General features: G+C 33.7%; 2 protein-coding genes across 2 annotated transcripts; both read right to left on the minus strand.

The window, feature by feature from the left end:
- Positions 1 to 4,539: 4,539 nt before the first annotated feature.
- Positions 4,540 to 8,845, minus strand: LOC128215420 (carboxylesterase 3A-like). The gene is made up of 5 exons (XM_052922105.1): positions 8,788 to 8,845; positions 7,079 to 7,146; positions 6,604 to 6,825; positions 6,142 to 6,448; positions 4,540 to 4,973 (listed from the first exon to the last, which is right to left on the minus strand). The coding sequence occupies exons 1-5, from the start codon at positions 8,843 to 8,845 to the stop codon at positions 4,540 to 4,542; spliced, it is 1,089 nt and encodes a 362-aa protein (XP_052778065.1).
- Positions 8,846 to 9,401: 556 nt separating this feature from the next.
- On the minus strand, positions 9,402 to 11,008 carry LOC128214753 (heavy metal-binding protein HIP-like). Its single transcript, XM_052921387.1, has one exon. It carries the CDS (start codon positions 10,819 to 10,821, stop codon positions 10,171 to 10,173), a length of 651 nt encoding a protein of 216 aa, XP_052777347.1. The 5' UTR covers positions 10,822 to 11,008; the 3' UTR covers positions 9,402 to 10,170.
- Positions 11,009 to 16,400: the final 5,392 nt, after the last annotated feature.

Here is a 16,400-nt window from a genome sequence, read left to right on the forward strand (position 1 = left end):
TTTAACACTAGTATAATACTTGCGCAATAATACATAGCTATATAAATGTGCACGCTTTAAAGTGACGTATATGTATATAGCGCTGTAAATCATCAAATCAGTATTTTTGATGTGAATAGACTATAGCATTCGTGGAAAATCCAAACAGTGCTTATTACACTACTTAAATAAATGATAAAATCTCGCTAATGCTATTTTTCATCCGTATGAGGAAACTTAATGAATAGATTTTGTATAGATGATATCCACTCATGTTCTTTCTTTTTCTTCTTATCTAAGATTAAGTTAAAATTGTTTACCTTGAAAATTCCATGTACATAATACCTTTCCAATTAACAACATGAATAAAAAGAGAAATTCCATGTTTGACTTCATCTTTTCGTCAAAGATGTCGATCTGAACGAGCACAGCGAACGTGGAAGACACTTAACACACATGTTAAAAGCTTCCTCATTGATAAGATTGAAGTTTGCAGATAGTTTCACCCTGTCTAAATGTTTCACAAATAATCATTTTAATAATAATCAGTTGAGCTGACACAAAGTTCAGGCAGGACATATATAACAGAAATGAATTTGATTGTTTTTAATAAGAGATATGTTCAAATATTTGTAGATGCTACACAAAGCAGGGTAATTATTCGTAAATAATAATTATTAAATCAGATATTTATTGACTCTGATTTAGTGGACATTCAACCCAATTTTCTTGAATGATTGAATTATTGTGACGTTTAAGACAATTCTCCCTTTTACAGGCTACTTTGGCTTAATCAAATATAATCGTAGTTAAATATCAACATGTTTCTTCAATAATATAATAGTTATAATGGTTCCTTTAGCTTAACTTAATGCATATTCAGAAGTAAACAAGCTATATATTTATTGTGTAATTATATAACGATATATATTCATTCTAAAATACGGTATTTAGACACCATAAATGTTACACTACGATTTAGGAAAGTGATTGCGTAAAATAAACTATGGGCCACTATAGAGCTTGCTCAAATAAATTATAGCGTTGGGATAATTTTCAACTAAATCATTTAAGTTTTTTTTTTATACTTTCGAAATACACCTGGATATATACATGTTGTTGCAACGGAAAGGGTCACAAATATGAAGCGTTCGTTCAATGAATCAATTTTGAGTTCAAAATTTACCAACACTATAGTCCAACTATATGGAACGTTGATAAGGTTGCAAGTATTTGGCGCTCAAGTTGTAGACAATTGCAACAGACGAACAACAATAGAGGGCGTTGAAAGTGTTGCAATTACTATTTCGCCCGATGTACAGTTCAACGATTGGGGACGATGACAGTGTTGCAACTACTATTGCTGCTTACACTACAAACCACGCGTTTTTTTGCCAAATATCAACACGTTATCGACGCGGGCGAAATTGCATTACCTCGGAATTTATCGGCGATATATTCCATTGTAGCCAATGCGATGCATGTGTTATAACCGCGTTTATCTGCTGCAGCCGCGTACGACTTTCGAACAGATTCACGCGGCATTTCGCCGCGACGCGGCTTACCGATATATGCAGGTATTTTAGCAGGTACCGTTTGTACAAAAAGAAGGTACATGTGAATTGAACCTTGCCCGAAGTATGGATTTCACTCGATTGCGAGGGTAAAAAGTCTCATCCTCCAAACTTGATGATATAGTCGCTGGAATATGGAGTGTTTTTACATGTGATAAATTGATGGACCAATATTTTTTAATTATGACATTATATTTTTGTATGAATAAGGGGGTAACGTAGATTCTAATTATGATTTAGAGGGTTATATATGTATATATGTTTAAATATCTTTTGAAAGTTTCAACACAGGCGGGCTAAATGCTTTAGTGGGGGAATTGTAATATATATAAGAGATTCAGTTCATAAAGGTGCATCTGCTGTTTTAATTAGACATGATCCTATTTTGTAATTGAAACTTGATTAACATTTTTTAAATAAGAAACTGATGTGGGTTTTGTTGTAGCAGGGCTGTAGATTTGGCCCTTATATTATGTTGCTTATAATATTGTCAATGACGATCTTTTTGATGTTCTACAACAAGATATTAATCAATTTCAGTATCAGGGAATAACTGGCGATATGAATGCTCGAGTAGAAAGTAGACGTGATTATATTGTGTGCGATAATTGTGATCATTGCATTGATCATGAAGACTATATATATAATACCTGATTTGACTTCGTCTAGATTTACTGATGGTTAATAGTCAGTACGGTTTTAAAGTTGATTGACGTTTCAAAATCAAGTTCTTTGCCTGTTAAAATGGGTTTTTTGCCGTGGGTCAAATGAACAAGTATACGATACAATGCACGGCGGTAAAAAAAAGAATGACTAATTAAACAATTCTATTTTTTGGGATCGAAATTGATAGTTGATTTTTTTGTTCTACAAATATATCGCTTTATGATTTATAGAAATACTATAACGTATAGCGTGAAATGTTATTAAGGTGTTCATATTGAAGGGTTTTTCCCAGACGAAAAAGTCCTTTGAAAAGCACAAAACTGCATTGTTGAGCGAAAGAAATGTGTTCAGTGATACAAAAGCACATTTAAAAACTTATCTGTTTAGTGTCATGGATTAGTATCAATTTTAAAATGTACAAATTGCTATTATAAACAAAATTGACATATAGCGTGCATATCTTGATGTCGAATATGATATAACTGTTTCTGTTAAAATACAATTAGAGGCTCTCACTTTGCTACCTTCATGAGATCTCACGACCAACGTGCATATATTTTTTGTTTTTTACCATTTCTTAACTCTCGTACTTCGAGCATCTAAAGACCCACACCTCAATAAGATTAATTCACTTCCGGTGCTGCAGGAACGTGACTGTGCGTTAAGCAGGGATGGTATTGTTCTACAGAGTGAAACTCCAGCATTTTAACTGGTATGGAACTATCGCAAATAGGTTCTTCATGTTGTGCACCAGTTATTGACAAGTATACCGAAGCATACAAAGGTACTTAGGATGGTAAAACTCATTTGCGTTTATGCATTTTAAATGATACATTTAAAAACAAATCTCGACACAATATACACGTGTATTTTACTTCTTGTTGAAGTGTTTCGTATTCTTGTGTTAGTCATGTACTTTATTTATAATTTATTACATACCTAGTTTTTAGAAGCAAGTTTAGCTATTGGCTTACCGGTACTATCCTTGACACACGTTGAGTTCTTCTTATGTATAATAATCACTATTTAAAATAACCTCAAAATTATTTTATAAGGTAAAAACGTGTTTTTCATTACTGTGCATCACTGCTTGAATAATTTGAAACATTTGAGTATTCAGCTTTGCTATAAGTCTTATTGTTTTGTGATAGTCGTTTTGAAACAGTTGTAGCATGCCTTATTATATCGACCGCACATCACATAGACGTGGTGCTGTATCAAAACAAGTCTGGCCTTAATGTTCATAATATTTCTGTTTATTTGCATGTGAAAATTACTCTATTGAATTCTATGAATTTATCTTATTACTTATATTTTAGGTAATGTTTAAATATCATGCAAATATCATTCATCTACCCTAATATTTGAAACTTGTTAATTCATGTATTATAGCAATTCTGCTGATTATGTAATATCAATAATAATGCATATAGACTCAATAAAAATATATTGCAAGAGCTCCAGATCATGGTATTATATGCTGAATACGAGTTCGCTAAAATAAACGTTACTTGGCAAAAATTAGCATGAAATTGCATGATTTTGGAATTAAAAAGGCAGCCTTACGCGATCGTACGTAAATCTTTCTTAACAAGAACGCATTATGAAGACCAGTCTGAAGGGTGTCATTCGAAACTTCTTGATAATTTTCCATCGAGAACAATCTCCTATGTATGTCGGTATGTATAAGAAGTTCGTAAAACCTTATAATAATTGAATTACTTTTTTTAGTGTTTCAATGTATATTTTGTATATATTTGTTCAAGTTGTTTGTACTTGAATTCTATATGTGCATACAAAATAAGATTCCCAAGAGTAAGGTCATAAAGTTACCCAGCTAACTTTAAACACTACGCGATGGACTTGCAGAGTAATTATATTTAAAGATTTTTGACTGAAAACAGTTCATATACATCCGAGTTTGTTTTCGATGGAACAAGACCGAGCGGTTCCGAATGTGACGGGTGTAAAACTTTTGGTGTAAAAAAACAGTGGACACGTCAACACGTCACATTTGTTAGGATATGGTTGACGTTTGTGACGTCTGTTCCATGACGATTTCGAAAAGAATATAGAACTCCTTTGTTGAATTTATTTCTGACTATAAACAATTTACAATAGGATCAGCTAAATTGAACAAATAATTTAAAACGTTTTCCGGCAATTTTTTTTTTCATGTAAATTCCATGTTTTCTATTAATATAATTAGTCGTAGTTTTAACAATTTGAAAAATTCTTATGTTTTATTGTAATTAATTCATGTCATTTCAGATGCAGGTAACGGTAATCGGAGCAGTGTAAAAACAAATTTGGTTCGATCTCAATTAATCCACGAGTAGGAGAAGAACCCGTTCTTTAACCAGAAGAGACACTCTGCAGTGTGGTACCCAGCCGTAACTGTTGTGTTCTGACTTAGCACTGCCGTTTGGCCGGGAAACATTCCCCAGTCGGCTGTAAAAGGACTCCCATTACGCATGAAACTTAAAATTTTCTGCTGCACGTTGACCTCCCACTGCCTGTCTGCGTCTGTCTTGTTGTCAATCATGAGTCCCAATGTTTTATAGAAAGCGTCGATGCCGTGAAAGGCGTATCTCGCGGGAAGCGTTACCCAAAACGCCTTCATTGGAGCAGAGGGAGCATATTCTGCTATGTATCTGAACACCGGGGACGTAAAAGAAGTTGCCATTACTAGAGCCAGATATTCGCTTCCACACGTCACTCTGAGGTCTGTCACTAGACTAGCGAGTTGAAATTCTGGAGTGTGCACGTTTTCTAGGTAGAGCTAAAGCGCGGTCTCTGCTATGGCGTGTCCAAAGGGGAGTAACGCATGGCGGACATAGGCCTGATACTTGTTATCTTTCCATGTCCAGTTTGTGACCGCTTGCGGACTAGACTCTAAACTTACTTCATGGGATGTGGTACCTTAATATCACATTGTGGTTCAGTTTAACATGACATTTCATTTGATACAGAGCATGACATCATAAACGTTTAAATCGATAAACTAGCTTTACAATTTTTCCAAGGTGGTTAATTTGCCATAAGGATTGAAAAAACAACAAGTAAAACAACTAACCAATGACAAAAGCACGTCGCTTCCTATTTTTGCTGTATACGCTTCAAGAGGAGCTTTTGGTAAAACATAACCTGGAAAAAAACGGTCGCAAACTTTATTGCACTCTCCTCAACGAATTTGAAAATAATATACTGGCACACATAGACTTGGTACACAACGTTAACAAAAACATTTAAAGCAACTCAGTCGAACATTTTGGGATATTTATAAACAAACACATTAAAACGGTCATATGAGTCAAGTCATTAAATCGAATGAATGCCAATTTATCCATGTAAATATTGGAGAAATGAAGTATTTCTCAAGCCCATGAGAGCCGCCATATTAAATGCAAGTAGCGACTTTTGAAATTTTATACTTGGACTTTCCATCGCGCTTTTTTATTGCGTTTTAAAGAAAGATAATCAATATAAACGTAATTTCTAAATGCTTTACAATATTAAGTTACAATTATTTCATTAATTTTGAACTGATTAAATTTGTCTTTATATTAACGTAGATGAGAGTCAATGATAGATAGAACACTTAAATGTATGCCTTGATTTATCATCCTTTGATTAACTACGTTTCAAGTTTATCTAACGGCTTGATCTAGATATAAGAGCGTTCAGTTGAACTTAAATCTACTGTCTAGGTTGCATCCAAGATGCAAGTGAATTCATTATGTTGTGCTCAAACCTGTGTGACGAACATGTGTGAATCACACATTTTTGCACATGTCTCAATTTTTAACTCTACCCATACTCTGATAACGTAAATAAAGTCCATAGGTACATAATACAAAAAGGGTTCTTAATATTTTTAATATATGGTATGGTGTTTTTTGGAGGTAAAAATATGAAATACCATCGACAACCGGAAGAGCGTCATTAAAGCGATCTTTAGCTGGGATTCCAGTGAGATCGCTCATCGCCCAGTACGGGAACTCCTCCCATGGCACGCTGGCAAGCACATGTTCTGGTGTCAGAGTGTACAAGCAGTCCGCGTCTTGACATCCGGTATTATGTACAAAAACTTGGTTATCCGCATCCGCTTCCGCAGCCGTCTTATTCATGACTGGCGATCCACTGATCGTCCAGGCCTTATGGAAAAGTCCGCGGCCGAGCGGTGAAGCAAGCAAAGCGTAAATGGCCGTCCCATCGGAACTCGTTACCTAAAAAGAAATGTATTTAGTATTAGAAAAAGACGGCGAGGAAATTAAAACGGAAAGGGAAGTTATGCTTTCATTTTCTTTTAAATCGTGCGATATAAAATGTTTGCACATCAAACAGAGAGGTTTCAGCTTTACCAATGTCTAACGATGATTACCTGATTCGGGTCTCCACCAAACTGGCGAATGTTGTTTTGCATCCAATGCAGTCCTGTTAGCATATCCATGAACCCGTAATTTCCGGAGGTGTTAGTATGCGAACCAACGCGCAGCATGTCCAGCCACATAAATCCAAACGCGTTCAGTCTGTAGTTGATGCTGACATAGACAACATCATGGTCACGAGCCAGCTGCTCTGTTGGCGCGTAACCAATATCTTGCTAAGAGAGGGCGTCCAGACGTTCAAATAGAGCCAATTCTCGTTTCCAATCGTCGTGTTGGCAGTGAAAGGGGGTTTCTCTGCAAACACGGGCTGCCAAATTTTCTAGCGTTAAGGCGTCCGCGCCAGCAGTTTTTGTTGGTGCTGTTAACCGGGAATGGTGGTCTTCAACGCAAATTGCCAACTGGAGGACTGGCATAGGGAATTCCTCGGAACGAATATGCTCTTGAAGTGACGTTATAAATTCCACGTACTCGACCGAAGTCCACTTTAACGGTCTTACCCTTCTTATTGGCCTTTGCCGCTTCAACAACGATTGGTCCTGAAATAAATAGGACGAGATTCAGTAATGTACAAAACATTACTACCACAATCTTATCTGTTGTAAGCTACTTCGTCAATTTCAAAGTCAGTTATCATTAGTAATCTGTATAAATCATCTATAATGTGGAATTGATGTTTGTATTCAATTTAAATTCATTCATGACAGAAACGTACTTTAGTTTGTCATAAAATATTGAATACAGTCCCAAATGTTTAAAAAAAAAAACGAAACATAACTTGTATGATATATTAATAATCATGTCAAAAACTATAAATGGTTAAATAAAATGTTATTTATAATATATTATTTTTCTACTCCAGCGAGTCCAAGCGTTCCAGCAAGCACGCCATCGGGAATATGTGTGGGGGTTTTAGTGGGTCAGTAGAAATAATAAAACCTATTTTTGGTCAATTATAAAATAATCGAGGATGATGTATCGATTTGAATACTTAATATTTAAGGTAAACATGTCTGTTAGCATGAATATATGAAAACGTGTCCCATCATTTGTTTAACGAAATTGTGTTGAATCATAAACATACACATTACTATTTTGGGCTTTCGCTTTCTGGGTAAGCACTTTGACGTGATTTTACGGGTTCTTTTTTCTTAATAAAAACAACCCATCATAAAGAGCACTCTGAGTGGGATGTCATTCGGCCATTTTCCATCGAAATCAACCACGTATGTATTCTAGCAAGAAGTTGTTTGTAACATTTTAAATAATAGTATTAATTATTTGTACGGTTTTACGTGTATTTGTATAACTAAGTTTAAATCGAATGCTAGTGGATTGTATTAGTGCATACATGACTAAGATTAAAGAGTAAAGTCATTAATTTTATCGCTAATTTAAATTAATGCTCGATTTACTTGCACCATAGTTAAACGTAAAGCCTTTTGACATTGTAAACTTTCCATATACTTCCGAAGTTGTTTCACATAGGAATTGTGAATTGCACATCACAATTCATAGCCCTGTAAATTGGCTGACATTTTGACATTAGTTCAATGACGAATGCGATAAGCATAAAAAGTTTATATGTGGAATTTGTTACTGAATGAATTGCTCAATTGAACAAATGAGGATTTCAAAACGTATATATTATTTTGTGGAATATGGTATTGACTGCTAACAAATTTGGCTATTTTTTGGGGAAAATGAATGGAAACCGGTTATATAAGACTGCTGACAAAAAGAGATCGCAGATTTTTACATCTAAGTTCAAAAATTGATGTTTTTCGCGTTTGATTGCGTTTCCTTAAACCGTTTGTAACGGTTTAAACCATAAATCATTAATTTTCGAACGAAACTATAAAGATCTGTGATCTGAGATTTGTCAGCAATCTTTTATCATTGATTTGCAGATATTTACGCAAAAAAATGCTCTTCCGAGACAAAAAAATAAATAAAAAAAAGTTGTAAATCTGTGAGAATGCAGCTGCAAATATCCGAAATATAACAAATAAGATCCATGCATGGTTTTTTTTTTTAAATGAAGGTGCTCAATTAGACGCCGATATGTTGTAAGGTAGCACACATTTAAAATAACAGATCATAACATCTGATTAATTTTCAGCAGTCAAACGTAAACCTCTTTCACAGCAGAACTCCGTTTTTGGTGTTCCGATGCGTACGACTTGCAGGCGCATGCTGCTCTTTCGACTGCCCGTCTCCCTTCGCAAGTTTGTTCATCGCGATCCCATGGTTTTGTTCGTGGCAATCATGTTTATGTCACGTTATTGGTCTAAAATCAGGAGAAGTGAATGAAGATCGTATTACTAAATATAAATAATCCTTGACAAAGGTTATACTCATGTCGAAAGTGATGTCCTTGTTTAAAGGGGTCTAAATTTCCTAATACAATCCAGGTATGTTGTTTGAAGTTGGTGAACTCCAGCAGTAACGACCAATCATTAGACCAGATAGATAGCTTACAATAGTTGCAATATAGGATTTGAGAGCAGGCGTTGTAAGGATGTATAACATGAACAAGACCACTCGCCACAAACAATGAGAATGGCGCCCTTCTTGACTTAGAATGTAAAACAAATTTCAGGGGAGCATTTGTGTTCCTTTGCCTAAATGAAATCGGACGTAAAATGCACTGTCTGGAACCTTCCAAGGCCAAACAATGTTGTTTAATAAAAATGTCGGTATACTTTAACACTTATGTCTACTCATAAAAACCCTATCAAACTAACCTTTTCAAAAATAATATGGTTACTTTAAATAAACAGCGAAGAACACATTTCAATGTTAACATTTATTGTAGAAAAAAAAACACATGCCTTATGTGAGAAGTACATCTACAGCTATTACTTTTGATAACAAAGATTTGATTTTATAAAACAAGCAATAAGGAACACGTGCAAATAATAACACGCTAATGCTTACAGAATTACTTGAAAAGTGTGAAACATAACATCACATAACATAACATTGATTCAGTTTAAAATGTACCAACATTCATAAACAATTAAAAACAACTTACAATATGCGCGAAGGTATCACAGAGATGGTGGCATGACAGTGTAATAGCACAAGAATAGAGCTAGTATGAATGTTAAATACTTAAAAATCATCTTTTCATATCAGCATTCAAAAGTATGACATTTTAAAAAACAGCATTAAAACAGCATTGTTAAAAGAAGCATTAGCAAAGATACAGAACTATAATTGTCACACTAGATATATCGATGTTTATTAAATATAATGTTTTTAATTTAAATGCTAAATTGTTATATACACGTTGAAATAAAATAGATTATTTACCTGACTTAATTCAATACGATGTATCAAACATGTATCAAAACACAAATGAAGTAAACCTGTAATAATGCGTGACAAGAAGAATCTGATTATTTTGAAAATTATATTAAAAAGCTAGTGCACACTTGAAATAGTATTACAGCCTATATTCCAAATTGCACATTTTTATTTATAGTAACAATTAACATAATTATAAAACAATTGAAAACAATATAAAACCAATGTTTCCTTTCAAACACATTTGGATTTTATAAGCTTGGTTTGAGTAGAAAGCCAGAAAAAGTACTCCAGGTAGCATGAATGTAGAATGGCTCCAATCCCCAAGGCCCATGTTTCACCATCTTAACTTTATCCCCAGAGTTCAGATTCAGAACCGCCATATTGCTGCCAGGGCCATAGAAACTGGCTGTTCCTCCTGAATAAAGGTACAGTTTGTTGATGTCATTTACCTTGAGCGATGTTTCAATAGACTTTCCTGCTTTCGCCATGATATTTGAATTAAACACGTAAGTGCCATTCACTGGTGCGGTGAATACACCCGTTGTTCCATCGTATGCCCCACCCTCGTTGGTAACCACCGTTTTAAACACAATCGTCACCCATGCGCCAATATTCTCGTAGCTTTTGTCAAGACGCGCGAAGAAGGCAACACTAGTTGACCTAGCTGTAAGCTGTTGGGTCACATCTTCAATAAACTGTGATGTTAAACTAAGTGATTGACTGAAGCTCTGTTCCAGGTCGCCGACTTTTGCCCTCAGAGTGGTTAAGGCAAGCGTCTGTCTGTCTATTCTCTCTTTCAGAATGGCAATGTCGTCAGTAACACTCCGACTTGGTGCCGCATGCACAAGCAGTGTGAGCGACGCTACACACAAAAGGCTTAGTAACTCACTGTTTTCCATGTTTTGACAATTGTTTTTCACTATCTCAAACTCTTTTGTATCTCTTTTTATGTTCTAAATAGCATGGCTCGGTTAATCCATACATCATACTTTTGGCTTTGGCGAACATTCATTGGCTTGCAACGATTTTGGAGGATTTTATGGAATTCCGTAAGTTGTTTATCTCAAAACCCGGATTTGTTTTGTTTAAACTTTGAATTGCTTTGTTTTAAACTTTGAATTGCTTCGTGAAGTAAACCGCAAACAATTGGACGATTCATCATTCGATGCTTGATGTCAGTGCATCATGGTGTTTAACTTTTTAACAGCCTTTATGAAAAAATGTTTTTCGTAGAATGTTAATTTTCTTTGAAACAATTTACACCAACACGCAATTTCAAATTGAGAATGTAATAATTATTTTCAGAAGTAAAACACCGTGACTGTTCTTTGTAATCTGTAAAGACCACATGAATGATATGCCATATTCGAAATAGAGTATTATAACGTATATAAAACAACTTTATGTATGCTGAATTAATTGATTGAAATAAGCATGAACGGTAAAAATTGCGTAAATATAAACTTGTATTGCAAACTGATATTAATTGTTTAATTACGAGATCAAACAAAAAACACATACTGAAATACTCTTATACCACAAATAAATGACGCAAATTACACCACAGAAAATATGTGTTAAATCAAGATTGATAGTTTTTACCACATTAGTCAGATATCAGCATTATGTACTGGATGCACATTTTTTCTACCATGTGCTGTTAACCCATCAATTGTACGATTGTTAATATGAAACTGAATTACAAACTTCTTGAATCATTAATTTTGAAAACATATAATTAAAAAATCAATCAAACACTGTGGACTTAGTCTAACCAGGTGTGACCAGCTTAAAGCTGCTCTCTCACAGACAACTTTTTTTATATTTTTTTTGTCTTGGAATGAGCCAATTATTAGCGTGAATATCTAAAAACCAGTAATACTGGATTTCTGGCAAAAGAACAGATACCAGTGGTTGTTTACTTTCGAAAATTGATATTTATGGCTAAAACATTTCAGAAAAATGAAAAATGGCATTTTTCAAACCATTGAGATCTGTTCTATTGTGAATCATCTTATATGACTTAAACTTAAAAAAGTCAGTCAGTAACAGTGCAGCTTTAATAAAAAAAAGTGATAACAACCTTAAAACCAACAAAATCAATGAAAAAAGTATATCATTGTTTTCTACGTACGATGATATGTATTGTACTTATTTTCGTAAGCTAAAGAACGAACTTGCACCTGCTTTGTGTAAAGAGCGTGGTCATTAAAGTGGTAAGGTAAACAACCGCCCTTTGGCTACACATCAGGTTTTAAACATATGTTATGCTCGGGCAACATTTAGCTGAGCACAGGCTCCTTCGAAGGACTCCTTAAAGTCAGAACATAACATATAATGCTCATGAGCCTTGAAATGGACTCAACATTATGTTATGAATGCCTTCTAAGTACAGACACTCTGTAGTGTATTACCCAACCGTAACCGTTGTTTTCTCGGTCAACATCACCTGACGCAGACAATGGGAAATCAATGTACAACAGAAGGTTCTGGCTTGATAATTGTATAAGAAGGCATCAATAACATTATGTTGAGTCCATTCCAAGGCTCATGTTAATTATGTGTTTGACATTAAAGGCCTAGTTTAATCCTTCTATAAGAGACACCCCCCCCCCAAAAAAAAAAAAAAAAAAACAACCTTTAATGTACACAGACTCTGTGTATTGATCTTATTTGTATTGCATAATTGTCTTATCCGATCTCCGATTTCAATATCCTGCTGTGCAGTTTTGGAGGTTTTATTATTGGCCCTAGATAAACAAACAGGAAATTGCGCCCTACTGTGACATCAGTGCAATTAGCAGAAGATGAGCAGCAGGGGATGGTCATGCAAAACATACCTTAAACTAGGCCTTTAAGGGATCCTTCGAAGGAGACTGTGCTCAGCTAAATGTTGCCCGAGCATTAACAATGTTTAAAACCTTCTGAAAGGACAACGGGAAATTGTTTCATTTACCTAACCTACTTAATGACCACGCCCATTCTCAATCCAAGTCCAAGTTCTTTTTTCACAGATGATGTGTATGGTTAAGTACATAAAATCGTACTTCGAAAACAATGGTATAACTTTTTCAATAGATTGTGTTGGGTTTAAGGATTTTTTACTGATTTAAAGCTGCACTCACACAAATTTGACAGTTTCGCCTTTTAAAGTTTTAGTCAGCTGGTTTTGGTATCAATGCTTTCTATTTAGTCTAATCAGATGATTTACAATAGAACAGATCTCACAGGTGTGGAAAACTGCCGAAAAAATCATTTTTGTAAAAGTGTTACTGACGTCTGCAGACATAAATATCAATTTTCGAACTTAAATATAAGACACTGCGATCTGATATTTTGTCAGATGTCTTGTTTCACTGCTTTTCAGACATTTACGCAAATAATGAGCTCATTACAAGACAAAGGATATAATAAAAACATGTAAAAACGATATATCTGCAAGAGTGCAGTTTTCAGGTGGTCACACCTGGTTGGGATATGTGTTCGATCTTTAGCTGCCTTCTCAATAAATGGTTTAAGACGTTTGTGATTGATTTTCATGATATACAATCGAATACTTGATGGGTTGACAGCACATAACTGAACCATGCTAGTTCGTACAAACAAGAATAATACATATTTTACTAGACTTTGCCAAGCGAAAACATATTTTTAACAGGCTTTTTAAAAGAATAATGACTAGTAACTGGCTCATACGAGTTAATACTCATAGCATAAATATTACAAAATATTCTTCATCCAAAATAATAATTGGCTAGGACGACTAAGCATTATAGCGTCCATAATAATTGGCTAGGATGACATTCTTCCATTCATATTGATCAACTATGCAACTGTAATATTTTCTTTAAAAAAATCAAATACCTTTTTTTTAAAATGTGTTGTCTATGTCAACGCTGAAGAAAATAAGCCAACCTATTATGAAATGTTGGTATTGATTTGTATCATATTTTTCTGAAATATGTTCACATTTGAATCCTTAAACATTTTAAATATGTGATCATGTAGTTGATATCGCACTCGATGATATAGTTTGTTGCCAGTTTGTTTCTTAAACTAATTGAGATGACTTTAGGTAAAAAGGATGCATTTAAACTTCATTCCTTTGCTGTCATTTTCAGGTGTTTGCTCATCTGTAAAATATTTAAGCAAATCCTTTAAAGATGTATAAGTGGTTCGATACTTATCCTTGAACTATACTCTTTGTATAAAACCTATGTTTAAAGACTTAAAGTTTTCAAGTCACATTTGATTAATTAACATTAATATTGTTGCCATCACTCAACATGAAATCCGACCATTTGTAAAACAAAGTGAAGTTTAACCTCCCAAGCTTGTGACTCACAGGAAGTTTCAAACAATATCTATGGGAAATAATAAAAGGCCATAATTTTGGTCAACATTTACCACACATTCCATTTTTAAGGTTACCGACAAAAGATGCCTAGTTTAATACCAATATGTCACACAATGTCCAAGGTTTTCATCACACAAGGTATCGGGCGGACGGGTGCACATTAAAGGGTCAAGATACATATTCGAGTCATTTAACATCAATGATCAAAACAAAACAAAAGTTTGTATATAGTTAAAAATATTAGCCGTTTTAAATATTTTTCAATTAAACAGCTCCGTGGCAACAAACTCCCTAATTAAAATTAATATTTTTAATATTTGACACAAATCATATGCTTTATAAATCCATTGAATTCAATATCAAAACACATTAGAATTAAAAGCAGGATTTTCATCCACATACTTAGCGCCGCTCTAAGACAAGTGAGGATTTGCCTTTACAGATGTAATGGTATGAGACGAAAGTTGCAAAATAAAAAGTAAGTTCATAAAAGGCCTACTAACATTGTTTCATAATTGTGACACTTATCTGCTTGGTAAAGTATTTTAAACATTGCTTGAAAACATTATAAAGCAGCATGTTTTAGAGTAGATTTTCTTCTTAAGTAAATAAAACAGTTTTATACATTCTTTTAAATTTGGTAACTTTAAACAATGTATTTTGCTTATTTAAACTGGATTGGGCCTCATGAACATGGTTTTAATGTTAAACTGCAACTTTTACGAGCTAGTGAAGTTTTGTTTATTGGGACTGAACAAATACAGACAAAAAGAAAATTCGATTGCGCTGCATGAGCTTTTCACATTTATAGAAAAATACAAACAATACTTTCTGCCTTAAACACATTTTCAACATTTCGAAACAAAACAGCTACTGTATTATTTTAAAAGATGTTTGAATAATAAATAATCATTATGTTTTATTTAAGAAATCTACGGGCGGTAGTTTATAATTCGTGTTTTATAACCGTATAGTAAAATGAACGTTTGAATGTCATGGCGTATATTGTTTTATGAAGTTAACGTCCTAAATATATATGAGCAACCATAACAATATTTTGTATATGTACTTAAAGTGGATAACATGACCGTCACATCCTTTGTTGATAAGAAAGCGATACTTTAGATTGTAAGTTTGTAAATAAGAAGACATTTTATTTCGTATTAATTTATACAATATTCAATTTTGAATTAGGCAAATAAGAACCTATACAATACAATACAATACAATACAATACATCGTTATAATAACAAGGTCATACATGACAACATGAGGACAAAAACAGATTGGACACCAGTGTCAATAAAAGCTTTAGAATACTCATACGCAGTAGGATGACATTATTTAGAGTGGTGGAAATTAGAATGGTTGTGTATAATTGTGTATGTTTTAAATAGCTGTATCTGTATTAAATATGTGTCTTACCATGGAAAAAAAGAGCTCATAGTAATTTAGAAATAGGTTTTTCAGCATTAAAGAAATACACAATGAATTGGCGTTGTATAAATATACGTATCATAAAAAGAAATGGTTTAATGAGACTCAACATGATTGCATAAATTAGACAAAATGAAAGAAATTTATGCTGGTTGACAGACATTACGTATTAAATGTTTCACAAATAAAGCTACTTTTTTACATTTGTTAAAGTAAGCAGGTCTTTGTATTCAATATAATTTGGCATATGTTTCCTCTAGTGTACACAATACAATTAATTGTGTTATTTGCAAATGATATCAACAAGAAGCCATAATATTGTATTGATAATATTTGATATAAGAATATATTATATTGTATTATATATAATAATTATATTGTTGAAAGACACTTTTGTATTAATGCAAACGGAATTGTATTAAATCTCTGATAAAATATTCGTTTGTAAATTTTGCTCAACTTTTCATGAAATCTAAATATATGGCAACAAATGTGTTTTACTTTTACAAATCATGTACCTAGAAATCTTATTGTTAATGTTAAAATTGTTGGCCTTTCCAATCCATTTTTATATACTCGAATGTCCTTAACAGCACTTTGTGTTTATTGAACGGCATATACTAGTACCCATATGAATAAATCCCGCGTAAGTGGTATTAAATGATATCAATGTCTAGATACATG

Source organism: Mya arenaria, chromosome 13, assembly GCF_026914265.1.
Source record: "Mya arenaria isolate MELC-2E11 chromosome 13, ASM2691426v1".
Classification (NCBI taxonomy): Eukaryota; Metazoa; Mollusca; class Bivalvia; order Myida; family Myidae; genus Mya; species Mya arenaria.